We start from the raw sequence: 16,298 nt of genomic DNA on the forward strand, positions 1-16,298 counted from the left end.
ATGCAGGGGCTGCCACGGGGCTTCTCCTGTGTCCGTGTTAGGCCCTTTAGGCGTACGCTCCCGTTTAATCCTCCACGACCTCTGAGAGTTGGAAGCTAGCATCCCCATTCTGGACACAGGAAATTAGGGCTCGAAGAGGCCGTGCGACTTATTCGAAGTCACACAACTGGTGAGCAGCAGGGCTGGGCCTGGAGTCCAGCTGTTGTGACATCAGTGTCTTGGCACGTACCCTAATCCCCACTGCCAGGAACTCATGCGGCCCAGCCTGGCACGCTCCAAGAGTCTGCCATGGAAGTAGAACAACCAAACAGTGTGGATTTTCCACTGCTATGAGAATAAAACACTCCTTTTTTTTTTTTTTTTTTAAGGAATAGAGGTAGTAAGGAAGGAATTCCCAGAGAATCTAGTGGAGTCGGCGAGGGGGAATCTGTGCCCACCCTCCTTCCCTGGGCAGGCCCTGAAGGTTGGACTGACTCCTGCTCTGCAGCAGCCCTGCCCACCAGGACACTTGGGTCCAGGGAGGTTCTGTTCAGCCTACGTGACCTGAGACATCTGTCATCTTCCTGCACCAGCGGGCGGGGAGGCAGCCCCAGTCTGGACCAAAGGAAGGAAGCCAAGGGTCTGAGTAAGCGTGAGGCACAGGGGATGACTGGACCTAGGACGGCAGGTGGGGCTGCCCCACGGGCCCGGATGGAGGAGCTGGGTGGTGCCTTGGCCGCCCGTGCTCTGGGGCAGTGGTGCTCACAGGGAGGGACACAAACCTCTGCAGGTAGCGGCTGCAGCCACGGGGGCTCCAGCACTGGGTGTCAGAAAGGACCTGACGTCCAGGGCACTTTTCCCTAGAGCAGGTGTCCTGGAGGCACCTGGCTTCACTCTAACTCTCCCTCCTGGAGGAAAGCAAGAGATTTCCTCCCAGGTTATAATCAAACCATCCCAAACCCTCAGGCCATAAAGCTTTCCGGGTCCTACACACACCTCTGTGAAAGGGGGAAGCCTGGCAGTATAAATGGGGAATCTGGGCTCAGGCTGAGAAATTCTGGATCCAGACACCGTAGATAAGAGTGTGATGGCGGGAGTACTAATGATTTTTTTTTTTCCCCCAAAAGACAGAGAGCAGAGGGAGAGGGAGAAGCAGGCTCCATGCAGGGAGCCCGACGCGGGACTCGATCCCGGGACCCCGGGGTCACACCCTGGGCCAAAGGCAGGCACCAAACCACTGAGCCACCCAAGGATCCCCCAAATCACGTAAATCTTGATCTAATTTTAGGACACTATCTTACATGATTTATTCCAAAACTTATTTTCCAGTAGATTTTATGATATTCCTTGAGATGCGTTACTTTTCTGATAGGAAGTAAGTCTGATTTGGTTGATAGCTTTAACAGTAAGGTATAGAATGCCAACTTGTTTGAGAGATATTTTTCAGGGATTGATGAGCTAAATTTGCAGTTTCTAGGTATCGTGAAACATTCAAAACAGGTAATAAAAAAAGCATTTTATTAAAAAATACTGTGTGGTAACGGCTTAATTAAATTAAACCCACCCTACCTGAAAATAATAGTTTAAATCAGGTTCCTCTAAGGGAAAGAGTGACAGGTGTGATTAATAGTCATTTCATCAGTCCTAATAGAACCCTTTTGGTGGCAGTCGATAACCAGAAAGACGGAGTATCATCCTTTGGCAAGTGAGGTAGTTTCCAGTTTCCTTGTCTCACGTTGACTCTAAGGCAGGTTTTCTGGAATCAGTGCCACTATTTAAATCCTCTCTCTCGGGGATCCCTGGGTGGCTCAGCGGTTTAGCATCTGCCTTCAGCATGACCCCAGGGTCCCGGGTTCGAGTCCTGCGTTGGGCTCCCTGCATGGAGCCTGCTTCTCCCCCTGCCTGTGTCTCTGCCTCTCTCTCTCTCTCTCTCTGCGTCTCTCATGAATAAATAAATACATACTTTAAAAATTTTTTAAAAATCCTCTCTCTCTCTTTACACCCCCCACCCCACCCAGTAGATTTGTGGGTTCCTCAGGTTACCTGTGCATATGACACAGTCTCATCCCATCCTACCCTGCAGAGGACAGAGTGTCACCCGTCGGCCTAAAATACACCCTCCTCCTCCAGGATTGCTTTTCTCTTCCTCCAACCGTGTGTAGAGATCGCTCATGACCACAGACCCTTTGCAGCACCTCCTATCAAGAAGTGACGTCTGTCTCCCTACTTCTTTTTTTTTTTTTTTTTTTTATTTTAATTCCATTTAGTAAACATCCCGTGCGATCTTGGTTTCTGCAGTAGAACTCCGTGACAGCGCTCACGGCAGCACGCAGTGCTCACCACGAGTGGCCTCCGGAACCCCCGCCCCTGCCCACCTCGCTCCACCAACCCTCGGTTTGTTCCCCGTCATCTAGTGTCCCTCACGGCTTGTTTCCTTCCGTCCTTTTTTTCTCTGCCCCTTTCCCATCTGTTCATCTGTTTCCTTTCTTAAGGTCTCCCTACTTCTTAAAACTTGCCTTAGGTCTTGCTTCGGCCAACAGCATGTGGCAGGAGTGATGTAACGTGGGTTCCCACCCTAGGCCTCAAGAGGCCTTGCGGTCCCTGTTCCTGCTACCTCGCAATTCCGCTGTCCCGTGAATGCTAACCCGGCGGTCAGGCCGCGTGGACCCCAGGACCCCCTGGCTGAGGACGTGCCCAGGGCACGTGTGTGAGGAGTGTGAGCCCCCCCGGCTGCAGCTGGCACTGCCCGAGTGAGTCCCCACGAGACCAGCCCAAACTGCTGGTGCACGGAGGCGTGAAGCGTGGACCGTCGTTTTAAGCCACGAGGTGTGGGGATGATCCGTTAGCTGCTGCAGAGAAACCCGTTCACGAAGATTCGTGCTCCTGCTCCTGGGAGGGGGCCGCTCGGCCAGTGACGACGCCCCCCGGCTCCCTCTGCCCGCAGGCACGGCCGAGTGACGGGGTCCCCCTCGCCGAGTCTGGGGGGAAATGATGGGCAACACCTCGGGGCTGAGGCTTTGGAACTTGATGGGGCTTCTCAGCGGCTGGTCCTGGGGGACGGTGGAGCCCGCGGCCCAGTGAGCGTGGGTTCTGGGGCATCGCGTGGGAACTGGCCACGGTCAGGAATGCCGGCGTTAGACCAGCCCAAGTGTGATAGACACACTTGTGTCACGCGAGGCTCGGGAAGCTTACGTTTACGGAGCGGATCCCTAAGGCGAGGGCGCACGGTCGTGGGTCAGCGTGTCGGACACGGTTCCAAGCATGTCACACGTGCTAACCCCCTGCGGCCTTCCTTCCCGGGCTTCCGCGGAGGAGCAAGTGTGCGCAGGGCTGCGGTGACCCTCCCAAGGGAGCGAGCAGGTCTAGACCTGGAGAAGCTGCCCCGACCAGGGCACTAGGCCCTGCTCCCTGCCCTGCCACGACCCGCTGGAGCCTCAGATGAGCCCCTTCCCCCGCCGGCTCCCCGTCCCCCCATCCGGAAGGCGATGGGGAACGAGGAGGCCACAACCTGTGAGCTGTCCTCCACAGCTCTGACGGGCCTGGCCGGCGTCCTCTGACTCGCAGTATCCAACCGGGACACGGGACGAGGTGGCGCAGGCAGTGACGGGCATGCGCAGCAGGGCAGGAAGGAAACCCCGGCCCCTCAAGCCCCCGGACACCCGCCCTGGTCTCCCACTGTGCGTGCAGACAAGGAACTGCCAAGGCCCCCTGACCGGGCGAGCCCGGGGTGCAGGTGTGTGGCGTCGGCACAGGGTGTCCCTCAGTGGACCCTGGGCCTTGTGTGCCCCTCGGCAGCACCCCTGGAAGGGTCCTACCCAGCGATGGGCCCGTTCCTGTTGGCTGGGAGGCCTCCGCTGAGGGGCTGGCGGGGTCAAGGCCGTGCCTTAGCTGCGGGAGTTGCAGACAGCAGCCCTCGGAAGCAGGAAGGCCGGAAGTATCATGCCTCCCCTCCTCCCCGTGCAGCAAAGGGGGAAGCAGAAGCCCAGAGAGGCCAGGTTACTCGCCCCAAATCGTCTACTAAGTCAGGGCCAGACCTAGGGCCCAGCTGCTGGCCCGGGGCCTTTTTCGTCATCTCCCTGTCTGCCGGGTTTGGGCTGGGGTTAGCAGGTTGGTGCCATCGGGTCTTGTTTTTCTAGTGCAGAGAAGAATTTTGCACATACGGCAAGAAGTCCTTACTCTTGGGAAATGCCCCAGAAATGACCGCAGCTGGAGAGCATGGCCCTGCGGGCCCGCTGACCCCAGGGCCTTCAGCGGCCCGTCCCTCCTGTGAGGGCCTTGCACAAGACCCTGCCCACTGGCCTCGGGGGTGGCCGCAGCGCCTCTACCTCCTCTGAATCTCTGTCCAGCCAGAGCCCTGCAGACCCGGGCTTTGCTCCTGACCTAGCGAGTCTCCAGCTGCACTGCGGTGAGGAGCCCCCACGTCCTAATCTTGGGGTAGGGGGTAGACTGGTCTCTGAGGTCCCTGGGATGCTCTTCCTGAAGGAAGCGGAAAGATCTTCTGGATTCAAACTGCTTTTATCTTAGCAAACTCTTGAAGCGCACCCAAAAGGGGCCCGACAGGACACGCAGGGTTACCGACGTGATCCTATAATCGCACGCCGCGTGCAGGGCGGACAGAGTGTGCGGGGCAGGACTAGGCCCTGGGCCCCAGGATGGGAGTCGGGCTGTGTTCTCGACTCCTGCCCTTGGTTTGCTCTCACGCTTTGCGTCTTTACCTGGATGCTGGCACTGCCATGGCTGGTCCCGCACTTAGGCCCTTTACGGGGCAGGTTCACACCTGGAACCTCAGGTGCGCTCCGGGCAGCTCGGTTCTCCGGAGCGCCTCTGCTTCTGCCGGAGGGACATGTGAGCTGTGTTCCAGTAGCTGCAGGCTGTCAAGTGGGGGACACTTTGCACCGAGGCCACTGTACCTGGGGAGGAATTTGGCGAGACAAGGTCCTGAGTCACCTCGACGCGACGACTCGGACCTGAGGAGCTTCGCCTCAGCCACATGAGTCAGGACCTTCCCGGTGACTGTGACAGAAACCCAGCTCACACTTGTCTGAAAACAAAGGGGGGAATTCTTGGTTCAGGAAACTGGGAAAGACAGGGTGGAGGGGACAGGGCACGACTGGATTCCGGGCGCAGCCGCGTGGCCAACGGTCAAGGATTCCTCTCCTTGGGATTGGTCTTCATTCTTTTCTACGATGGATAAGGGTGTTTTGTGGAGGGAGGAGGAGGGAGCAGCAGCTGCAGGTAGCCTGGTCTGACTCTCGCCAGGGAAGGCCCTGGAACAAAGGGGCCTCAGTGTAGACGAGGCCAGGCAAGGCTGTAACTGGCTGCTTTCCACCCTGCGCCCACCTCTGGGGCCAACAGCCTATCCAGGCCTGGTGAGGGCCACAGGGGACCGCCACTGGTGGACAAATAGAGGGAATGGGTCACCCAGGAGGGGCAGTTTTGTAAATGAGGGGGATACTGCTATCGGGGGGTCAGGGGGTGTCCCGGGAGAGGCCAAAACAACAGGTACGTGCTAAAGATGTCCTACCAGGCCGTGTCCAGAAAGGGGACACAGAGAATTCAGCAGAGGGGGCTGTTAGGCATAGAGCCGTTAACGGGGTGCCTGGACGCCGCCACGGTGGAGCGGAGGCACCCCCGCGGGAAGCGGCCCCTTCCTATGGCTGTGGGAGCAAAGGGGAAACTGAGGGGCCTGGAGGAGGCGCCCCCAGAGCTGGAGCTCAGCTTACAGGGGGGAGGACACGCTCCAGGGGCCCAGCTGCCCTCCTCTTGGAGCAGGGGTGCCAGCCAGCTCCCAACGGTGTGTCTTGGGGGGCAGGGCGGGGTGACACCGGTCCCGCCAGAGCTGGAAATGCTGCCCAGGGGCCTGGCTGAGGCGTGGGCCACCGGGCAGGACCGCAGCGGCCGGAGAGGCGCTCAGACACGGGAGGTGCACAGGAAAGCCAGGGGCAAACCGGGAAGAGCGGGTTCCCCCCTCCGGTGGCTGTTGCCCTCCTGCGCCCCGTCGGCGGAGCCCAGCAGAGCCCAAGGGTGGACCGGCCAGGCCCCGGCCCAGATCTCCGCGGCCCAGATCCCCGCAGCCCAGATCCTCGCAGCCTAGATCCCCGTGGCCTACAGCCTCATGGTGCTTGACCCCCTCCCTGCGGCCCCCGACTCCCTGGTGGCCCGTGGCACTGGGCCCCCCACCCCCTGCACCACCAGCAGCCGGCCAGCGGGGCAGGGGCCGGGGGACAGGCCGGCTGCAGCTCTGTGCTCAGGACGGGAAAGCCCCCGCCCGCAGATGGCGCCTCTCAGCTCCACTGGGGTGCTCGCCCCCCGGCCTAGTTAGGGCTTGTGCGCACATTTGTGTCCTCTTGAGCTCCTCCGGGGTGGGGCCATGTCTCCCCGCTCCGGCCGGGCTGTGTCTGGGGCCCGCGCTGGGTCAGGGAGCCGAGGGCAGCTGGTCCAGGAGCCACCGAGGCAGCCCTGGCGGTGGCAGGCCGGGGGTCCCGAGGCCCAGCGAGGGGTCCCAGCGGGCGGCTGGGACGGATCAAGGGGCTGGGCCCGCTTTCCCGCCAGAGAAGGTCATCACGAACCCAGTGCCCCCCACCCCAAAGGAGGCCAACTGGGCCCCGAGGCTGGCACGGTCCCTGGACCCCTTGGCTCCTCCGAACCAAGCGACGGCCGCCTCCGCAAGGCCCAGGAGGAGTGGCTTCTACTCTCTTTTCCCTTCTTCCTTTTGCTACTCTGATTTGTAACGAGTCAGTCTTGAAGGAAGAGTCCAGTGCCTGGCAACGTATAGAAAAGAGGGCCGGGGATCCCTGGGTGGTGCAGCGGTTTAGCGCCTGTCTTTGGCCCAGGGCGTGATCCTGGAGACCTGGGATCGAGTCCCACATCGGGCTCCCGGTGCATGGAGCCTGCTTCTCCCTCTGCCTGTGTCTCTGCCTCTCTTTCTCTCTCTGTGACTATCATAAATAAAAAAAAATAAAAAAAAAAAATTAGAAAAGAGGGCTGGGAGGGGACAGGATGGTCCCCCGGCAGCCCCGGGCCCCCTGCCACTGGCCTGTCCGGCCCCCGCACTGCGCAGCCGGGCACAGACCTTCCCCGCCAGCCGGTCCCCTGCCCTTCCCCGGAACTGGCCGGGGGGAGGCGGGCTGGTGGACAGGTGTCTGAGTCCAGGCTTCTGGATGCTTCTTCCTGGGGCCCCGGCACATGGGGGCTGGGGAGACGACCTCCCCTTCCCGTCCCCGCTGGGCCGCCTGAACCAGCTCCGGGACACCGTGCTCATAGAGCCGCGTGACTCGGTGGCCTGCCTGCATCGGAATCCTGACGCTGGGCACCTGGGCGAGCTGGTTAAGCTCTCCGTGCCTCAGTTTCCTCATCAGAGTTATGGCAAGGCTTCAGCGAGATCAGCAGGGTTCAGGGTGCGGCACAGCACTTGGCACCGGAAAGTCCGTCAGGAGCAGGGGGGTGCATGGGTTTCCTGGGGGCGCCTTAACAAATTACCATACATCGTGTGGTTTACGGTAATGGAAACTTCTTGCACACGGTTCTGGAGTTCCTGAGCTCAAAGTCAAGGTGTCAGCAGGGCCCCAGGACCTGGAGGCCCTAGGAGAGCCGCGGCTGCCAGCATTCCTTGGTCTAGGGCTGCAGGCTCCGGGCTGGCTCTGCAGATCTCTCTCTGGTCTGTCTTCACCTGGCCTTGGTGTGTGTGTGCGTGTGCACGTGTGTGCGTGTGGCTTCAAATCTCCCTCAGCCTCCCTCTCAGGAGACCCGTGAAGCACTCTGGGTGCATCCGGATAAGCCAGGGTAGTTCCCCCATCTCATGGTCCTGATCTCATCACACCCACAACACCCTTTTCCTTCCACACAAAGTAACGTTCACAGGGAGCAGGGAGCAAGCAGGCCGTGGACATGTGGGGGACGTGCGCTTTCCCTCGAGTGACAAGCGGGAGCGGGGCAGAGCCGATCCTCGGTTGTCTGTGCCAGGGCAGGCTCGGCGGGGGCAGACCCGACACGAAGGCACCTGGGCCTGCTCTGGATCTGGGCGCTCGCGGCAGCCGCTGGAAGGAGGTGAGGAGGGCATCGGGGAGAGGGCAGGGAGCCAAACTGAGTGGGGTCGGAAGCCCCAGCCTCAGGCCACTGTCCTGGGAGCTTTCTTTCTTTCTTTTTTTTTAAGATTTTATTTATTTATTTGAGAGAGAGAGAGAGAGAGAGAGAGCATAAGTAGGGGGAGCAGCAGAGGGAGAGGGAGAAGCAGACTCCCTGTGCAGGGAGCCCGATGGGGGGCTCGACCCTAGGACCCTGAGATCATGACCTGAGCTGAAGACAGATGCTTAACCTACTGAGCCCCCCAGGCGCCCCTCAGTACATCTTTTTAAAAGTATCTCTTTTGCCTTACTCTTAAATGATAGTTTCATGAGTTCTAGGATTGTAGGAAGAATTCGTAGCCCCACAGCCATCTGGGGTTAGTAAGCCTCCTTCCACCAAATCCCACCTTCCCAGGAATGCTTCTCTTAGCCCACGTGCTCAGCGGGCTGTGCCGGAGTCAGCAAGAGCTTCTTCACACCGTACACCAATGCCCTTAAGCCTAAGCGTATTAAGAGAGCAGAGGAAATGCTCCACCCCGGAACCCCCTTGCGAGGTATTTTTCCTCAGCACTTTGAAGATACAATTCCATCGTCTCCTGGCGTCTCTGTTGATGACGGAAACTCTGCCGTGCATCCAACACCCATTCTGTTGCAGGTCTTTCTCTGTCTTTGTAATTTATTTTTCGTAGATGCGGATTTATGTTTATCCCACTTGGGGCTTGGTATGTTCACTCAATGGAAGGCCATGTGTTTCTCCTAAATCTGGAGAAATCTTGTGAGTCGGGCCCTTCCTGCTGCCGGAGAGGATCGGCTCACCTCGATCACTGTGTTTCTGTGGTTGGCGCTGCCTCGATCCTGTGCTAAATGCCTACGTGAACCCCCAGGGCTCCACTCAGCACCCACAAAGGCATCAGTACTGGCACCTACTTCACGTACGTGCTAGTTGCCCAATAATTTGGGCAGGTAATGGTGTTGCCTTTGGCAAAATTAGAAGCTGCGTCACTGAAAATAACCCTGCTCCAGGAGGAAGCGCTACTTCTGCCTCCATTGTCCATCTTGGCTTCTGAAGTAAGCTCAAGCTACTGAAATCCAAAGTGGATTAAAGAGTGCAGTGGTTAAGAAATTACAAATCCTGGGACACCGGGGTGGCTCAGGGGGTGAGCTTCTTCCATCTTAGCATCTAGAACAGCCTGTGGCCCTTAATACGGTGCTGGATTTATGTCCCGCACTAGATCAGGAGCCCGGGCAGGGTGGAGGGGGGTTGCGTATGGCACGGGGCGAGGTCCGCCCCCGCTGGAGGGACCGTGTCCTGACACCGTGCAGAGCTGCCATGCGTGGAGGCCAGAGAAGCAGATTGGGTCTCAGTCAGCTCTGCCACTAAGTTCTCTACGCCAGTGCACCCCTTCTTCTGTACCCATGGGACACTGTGCTCACCGCCACAGCACCCCATTGACAGATCTCTGGGTGCTTGTCTCCTGACTGCAGGGCTGGGTCCCCTGGCCACCCCTGGATGAAGGGGTAGCTGGGAAAGCAGGAATTTCTCAAGCCCCTTCAGCAGGCAGTGGCAAGGGAGGGGGCTGCTAGGCTGCTGTGTCCTTCAGCCCCGTCCGCCCACAGGTGGGGCATCAGCTCGAGCAGCTGGAGGTCCAGGCCCGGCTGTGGCCCAGCCTCTTGGGAGTTACCTCACCATCAGCGGAGACCCCTGGCCCCTACCAGAGCCAGCTGTGTTGGGCAGCTGTTGCCAAGACCCCCCCCCCTCCGACAGAGTTACGGGGCACAGGTGCTGGAGAGGCAGACCCCACAGAGGTGAGGCGTGAAGTCATGTTTTCTGGATGGGCTCTGACTGGAGGCTCTGAATGATTCTGGAGGTGGATCCGTCTAATGGGTGGTGATCCGAATTTAAATTCAAAAATGCTTGAAACAGGTCAAGATTGGGATGCCCGGGTGGCTCAGCGGTTGAGCGTCTGCCTTTGGCTCAGGGCATCATCCCGGGGTCCTGGGATCGAGTTCTTAATGGGGCTCCCTGCACGGAGCCTGCTTCTCCCTTTGCCTGTGTCTCTGCCTCTCTCTCTGTGTCTATTATGAAAAAATATATAAAATCTTAAAAAAAAGAAAAAGAAAAAGAAGAAGGAGGAGGAGGAAGAGGAGGAGGAGGAGGAGGAGGAGGAGGAAGAGGTCAAGATTACCGTAAAAATCTCATCCAAAAATATCAGTAACAACTAAAAAGTTCTGATAGGAAAGTTGGTATTTCGTTGCTGCTGTTGAAATGTACTTTTCTCTGTATCTCATCATCAGTCACTAAAATCTAACCTTCCCATTAGCAGTGCTAAGTACCTGCTGAACATTCCAGTAAGTAAATTAATTTGGCCAAGGATTTGCTTGGCAAATTGAGTTCTGTAAATCGGCTCTCAGTGAATTGGTCTCTCCGCTCTCTGTGAACCGGCATCTTCTCGGTTGACCAGACTCACCTTCTGGATGGGGGTAGGGATGGGAGTGGCGGAGTCGGGGTCCCCCCGGGGGGTGAGAGCCAGCGCTGTGTCTAGGGAGTGGAGGGGTGAGCAAGGGCCGGGATGGGCCTCATGCTGCTGCCGCTGCCAGGAGGAGCGTGCACAGCCCAGCCTGGTGACGAGAACTTGCCGTTGGCCCTCCCGGGGCTCCCACCGGAGGAACTCACAACAAGAGACACTGTGCTGGTGCTTGTCCTCGAAGCACCTGCAGCTGGGAAGGGTTCGGAGGCCCGAGGGTCTCTTCCTTCTCTGCAAGGGGGTGCTGATGCTTAAGAACTTCAGGGAAGACCACTTGCAAAGGTGTGGAGGACCTGAGTGGGCAGGACCCGCAAGGACGAGCGCAGCCCAGAGTGAGGAGCGGAGGCAGCCTCACCCATTTGCTGCGGCTGGCCTGGGGCAGTGGGTGGGAGGTGTAAAGCTGTGGTGCCTGCCGCTCTGCTGGGCGGACCCCGGGAGCAGCCGTGGGTGCGTAGAGGAGGGGGGTCGTGGAGCAGGCAGATGCCTACCACGCCGCGTACCCTAAGGCCACGATTACTTCCAGTCCCTGCAGAGTCTCAGTGTCGTAGGCAAAGACACTGTTGTGTTGGTTTTTTTTGCAAATGATCCCCAAGTGTTAGGTGTGTATGGGAGTGGGCCAACCGGGGCGCGGCTGTGAATTAAAGACGGTACTTTGCCAGTGTTAGAGCCTCGCTAAATTGGTGCATTTCTAAAAACAAAATACCTATTCGGTGATTGACTTGATCGTTCATTACCGTTTCGCCTGCCAACCTACACAGCTGCTTGAGGACAGCGTAAGATGTACTTAATCACTGTTGACATTTTTCTAAGTGTAGTGTTGGCTGAGATTAGAAGTTTTATAAATATATATATATTTTTTTTGTGTGGGTAAGAGGACTCTCTTGGCTGGGGATGTGGAGTAGTTTATAGCGTAAGTAATCTAAGAGCACGGTTACCGTGTGCTATTGTGGGCTAGGAAGGGTTTTATTGAATGGCTGTGTCTTAGGAGGTGGAGCAGATGCAGGACCCTCCAGAGGCCCTCATGGTGTTCGGTGTGTGTCTGTGGCCACTTGTCTCGGCCAGGCCTGAGATCCTGACTGAGTCAGATGGCTCTCACCGTTGGCTTTAGCCCTGGCTCCTTGTCGTGTCTTTTCATAGCATCCCTCGCTCCAGCACCCACATACCCTGGCCCATCCCCCAAAAAGGAAAATCCCCCAGAACATCTCCAGCAACATATATGGGAAATAGTCCTGATTTTATTTAAGAGCTTCACATTGAGCAAGAGATGCTAATTTTGTGGGGGAATATACCACACTGGAAAAACAGCGTTCTTAAATATATAGACTTGCTCAGAGAGGGGTTATTGGAGTGGCCCCATTGCCCAGACTGTGGGATTTACTGGGGTCTCCAAATAGAGAGGAAATGTATAGATTGTCAGTGGGCATATTACCTACCTGTTGCTGCAAAACAAATCACCCAAACCTTAGGCTTACAACGCCAGTTATCATTTAATATCTCTTGGGTTTTCTCTGGATCAGGCAGCCGGGAGCAGTTGGCTGAGCAATTCTGGCTCAGAGAGTCTTCTGAGGCTGCAGTCGATGTCAGGCAGGGCTGAAGTCATCTGAAGGCCCGTCTGAGGCTGGAGGCTCTGCTTCCTGCGTCGGTGCCGGTGAGGGCTTCTCGGACAACTAGCATATTTTTCTGGGCATCATCAGGGCACAACATGTGTTTAAGCCGCTCACACAGCTGATCCCAGGTGGCTGTCATCTCATTATAGTGTAAGTGTTCTATTGCACGGGAGTTCATGATAAAGGACACATTCTCAGGAAAAGAAACATCATCTTTGGCTCGTCAGACTCCTTAATTGCAACAGTGGAAAGCAATTCTGCTGATTTAAACCCGAAAGAAACTTATGAGCTTGGAAAACAGTCTGGTACAGAGAAGACTAGGAGTGGCCAGTTTCACGGCCAAACCACAGCCCAGAACCAGGCTGGGAAAGAGCCGTTGTCGCAAGTGCTGGGAAGCACAAAGCCAAGCTGGCATCCCCGCGACCCCACTGCCCTCCCCGGCCCAGGACACCGAGCACTCAATGCTGCGGCTCTGCTGTCCCTGCCGCCTTCCTGGGCACCGGATGTCACGGCTGCGGGCTGCCATTGCCTGAATGCTTCTTCTGCTGACCCACCTGTTTTTCATCATCATACCCTGGCTCGCGTCTAGGGCAGGCGAACCTGATTGGCTGAGTCCAAACCATGTGCTCCTGTCCTAGCTGGAAGGGAGGCTGGAAAAAATACAAATCTGGCCTTTCTGGCTCCACAGTGGGAGGAAGGCTCTGCTTCCTATCAAAACTCGGAAGGTGGTAAATTCACAAGCATGGAAAGGGTTCCAGATGCTGGGCCCTTCATACAATAACAACAACAACAAACGGACAAATGCTTTCTACATTTCCTGCCTGAAGAATGACATTTAAAAAAAAAAAAAACAAAAAAACAAAACCTGGAAAGCATGTGAAAAATTGACCAGCGCTGTCTTGTTAAAAGATCACAGGAATGTCTACAAAAAAGGCCAATGAAAACTAACATCAACGCAAGAAGAAATGTTTATAACCCCGTAATAAAAGGACAAATAATCGATTCAAAAGTCAGAAAAGGACTTGAATAGACATTTTTCCAAAGAAGATATACACATGGCCAATAAGCACAGACAAAACTGGGCAACGTCATTAGCCATCAGAGACATAAAAATCAAAACTACGGGCAGCCCCGGTGGCCCAGTGGTTTGGTGCCACCTTCCGCACAGGGCCTGATCCTGGAGACGCGGGATCGAGTCCCCCGTCGGGCTCCCTGCATGGAGCCTGCTTCTCCCTCTGCCTGTGTCTCTGCCTCTCTCTCTCTCTGTGTGTGTCTCTCAGGAATAAATAAATAAAATCTAAAAAAAAAAAAAAAAAAAGAAGTGAAGTACTCCTATATACTACAACACAGATGTACTTTAAAATCATTATGCTAGGTTGAAAGAGACCAGAAACCTGGTCACAAAAGACCGTACATTATATGAGTCTAGTCCAGAGTAGGTAAATCTGTAGGGAGGTAAGAGGTTTGTGATTGCTTAGGGCTGAGAAGGGATTGGGGGTCTGGGGAGTGACAGCTTAAGAGTACGGGATTTCCTCTTGATATGATGAAAATGTTCTAAACTGTGGCAATGGTTGCCTATATCTGTGACTATGCTCAATATCCTCGAGTTGTACATTTTAAATGTACATATAGCATATGAATTATATCTCAATAGAGCTGTTATTAAAGAGAAATACTTGCTCATTATAGAAAAGTCAAAAGGAAGGGAAAATGAAACTACTCAGTGTTATCATTTGGGGGTATTTCCCTTCACCCTTTCTAGGGAAAGTCTTTTTAAAAAAAACTATCTTATGTATTTTTAAGCATAGTAAGTATTTAATTTTATCTCTTTTTTTTGTCCACATTTTTTTCCATTCTTGATAAATATCGTTTTAATGATCACACCATGTATTTCACCAAGTGGATGCTTTGTATGCTCCTTAAACATCCCCTACATGTTGGACATTCCATTTTCTCCTGATCATAAATATGCTTTGATGAACATCTTTGTTGTGAAGGTGACTTGAGGTTTTAAGATTGTTCCTTAGGAGAGGTTCAAATGGTGAGATTATTGGGTGAAAGTGCTTGAATACTTTTTAGATTTTGATGCTTAGCGCCACTTGCTATGCAGAAGAAATATACCAGTGTGCCTCTCAAAAGATGTTTTAAGAGAAAAAAACATGCCCCATTCCCCTATGGGTTAAACTAGGCGCTCCTTTCCTCTAATCTGTTTTACCCTTGGAAGTGGATTCTCACTGTAATAGATGCAGTCAACACTAGTTTTTCCTCCCCATCTGGGCCCCTGAGTTGATTGCTATCTGGGAAACATTCAAGACAACAAATTGGATTATTTAAAGACACGAACGCATTCAATAGCCCAGGAGACGTGGTTGCAGCGACAAAATCTGGAAGCCGAGAAGCACCTAGACAAGCACTAACTTACTTAGCAGATACACTAAAGCTGAATACTGAGTCAGTAGTGGGAGAAGCTAAGAAACAGCCCAATCTGGGGATTCCGAGTGGTACCGGGGAGGAGGGGCACCTGATTCTTCTGAAAGTGACAGCAAAGTAACACTGAGGAGGGGAGGACTGGTTGCAAACTGATTTAAAAAGCGAATAGATCCCAAGATGCCTCCCTCACTCCATGCAGCCTGACGCCTATCGGTTCTGCGCCCGTCCTGAAGACTACTGTTTATCTCTGGAAAGGGCAACACGAGGGGCCGGGCTGGGGCAGCTCAGGCCCAGCTGCAGGCACGGTGCTGGATTGCAAACGTTTAGGTGGAGAATGCAAGTCGCTCCAGCCTTCTTCCCCTACTTAGCTCCCAGGAAATGGCAGTCAGTTGCACACACTCCAGGCAGGAGGCTGATGAATCTTCTCCAGGACCCGACCGACAGGAGAACCCCTAAACATAATGTTATCCAGACTTTTCCAAGAAATGGCCTAGCCAGATCATCTTACAGTGAATCCTACAGCCAGCAAGCCATCACACACTCAGTGCCCACGGTCAGCATTTTTCTGCTTCACTCTTATCTGTGATCTACTAAGAAACAAGGTCTATTTCACTGTGTCCCCAAGTCATTTAGGGCTCGTCGTAACGTTTATGTATTTATTTATACTTTATTGATAGCTTGCACATAAATTATTAAGTTAATCTCTACATTTTGGTCTTACTTTTGGTGTCACATGTGAAAGGAAACATTCCTCCACATATTTCCTAACTGGTTTTTGGGTATTTGTGTATGAAAGGTATTGCTTTTTGTGTTTGTTTCATATTCTACTACTTTATTGAGCTTTTTTATGTATGCTAAAATTTTTCAGATGAATCATGTGGGTTGACGGTTGGACCATCTGCACGTGATGGTAGCTGTGTCTCTTCTTCCTTTTCTAAAGCTATACTCCTTATTTCGGAGTCATATGCGTTGGCCCCCGATCTTACGTCTTAATTAATAGCAGTCGTGGTAGCCAACATTCCTGTCTGTCCTTGACTTTAGTAAGGTTGCTTCTAAGAGTCTTGCCATTAGGGACTATGCTTGAAGTTGGTTTAAGAAAGATATTCTTTATTGTATAAAAGGAATATTCTTTTTACAGAAATTGATGTGACTTTCATCAAATGTCTTAATAGCACTTACTGACACGTTCATGTAATTTTTCCTTTGACTTACTATCAGTGCTGCATACTTACTATGCTGTGTTGAATAAATTAAATTAATAACATTCCTTCAGTAACCGTCTTCTGAGTGGATCCGTTAGACACATGGTGGCAATATCATGGTTTTCTGGATTTCCATCCTCAACAGGCACACCCGCTCAGGCTCTCCATCCGGGACTCCTTCCACCCCCTCCAGTGGTCCCTGAAGATCCCCATCGGATGGAAAGGTCATTCTAATCTCTTCTACTCAAATGTGGCCCATGGGCCAGTAGCCTCAGCATCGCTGAATAATTGGAGTTTATTCAAAATGCAGAAGCTCAGACCCCACCCTAGACCTACTGAATCAGAGTCTGACATTTAACGAGACCCACCCCAACCCCAGGAGATTCATATTACCACGAAAGTCTTAGAAACGTGGCTCTGACATAGTGTTATAATGGCTTCTCCCGGTTTCTTTTATTAACAGGGCAGCCTTCCAGTCCCATCCAAGAGCTG

At 54.1% G+C, this 16,298-nt stretch overlaps 1 protein-coding gene across 1 annotated transcript in view; it reads left to right on the forward strand.

The window, feature by feature from the left end:
- Positions 1-16,298, forward strand: part of XXYLT1 (xyloside xylosyltransferase 1) — a 197,986-nt gene that overhangs the window by 151,303 nt on the left and 30,385 nt on the right. Inside the window, exon 4 of the mRNA XM_049105125.1 lies at positions 1,107-1,245. Coding sequence (XP_048961082.1) covers positions 1,107-1,245 — 139 coding nt within the window. The remainder of the gene's footprint in view (positions 1-1,106; positions 1,246-16,298) is intronic.

The sequence above is a fragment of the Canis lupus genome, chromosome 33 (genome assembly GCF_003254725.2).
Source record: "Canis lupus dingo isolate Sandy chromosome 33, ASM325472v2, whole genome shotgun sequence".
Taxonomy (NCBI): domain Eukaryota; kingdom Metazoa; phylum Chordata; class Mammalia; order Carnivora; family Canidae; genus Canis; species Canis lupus.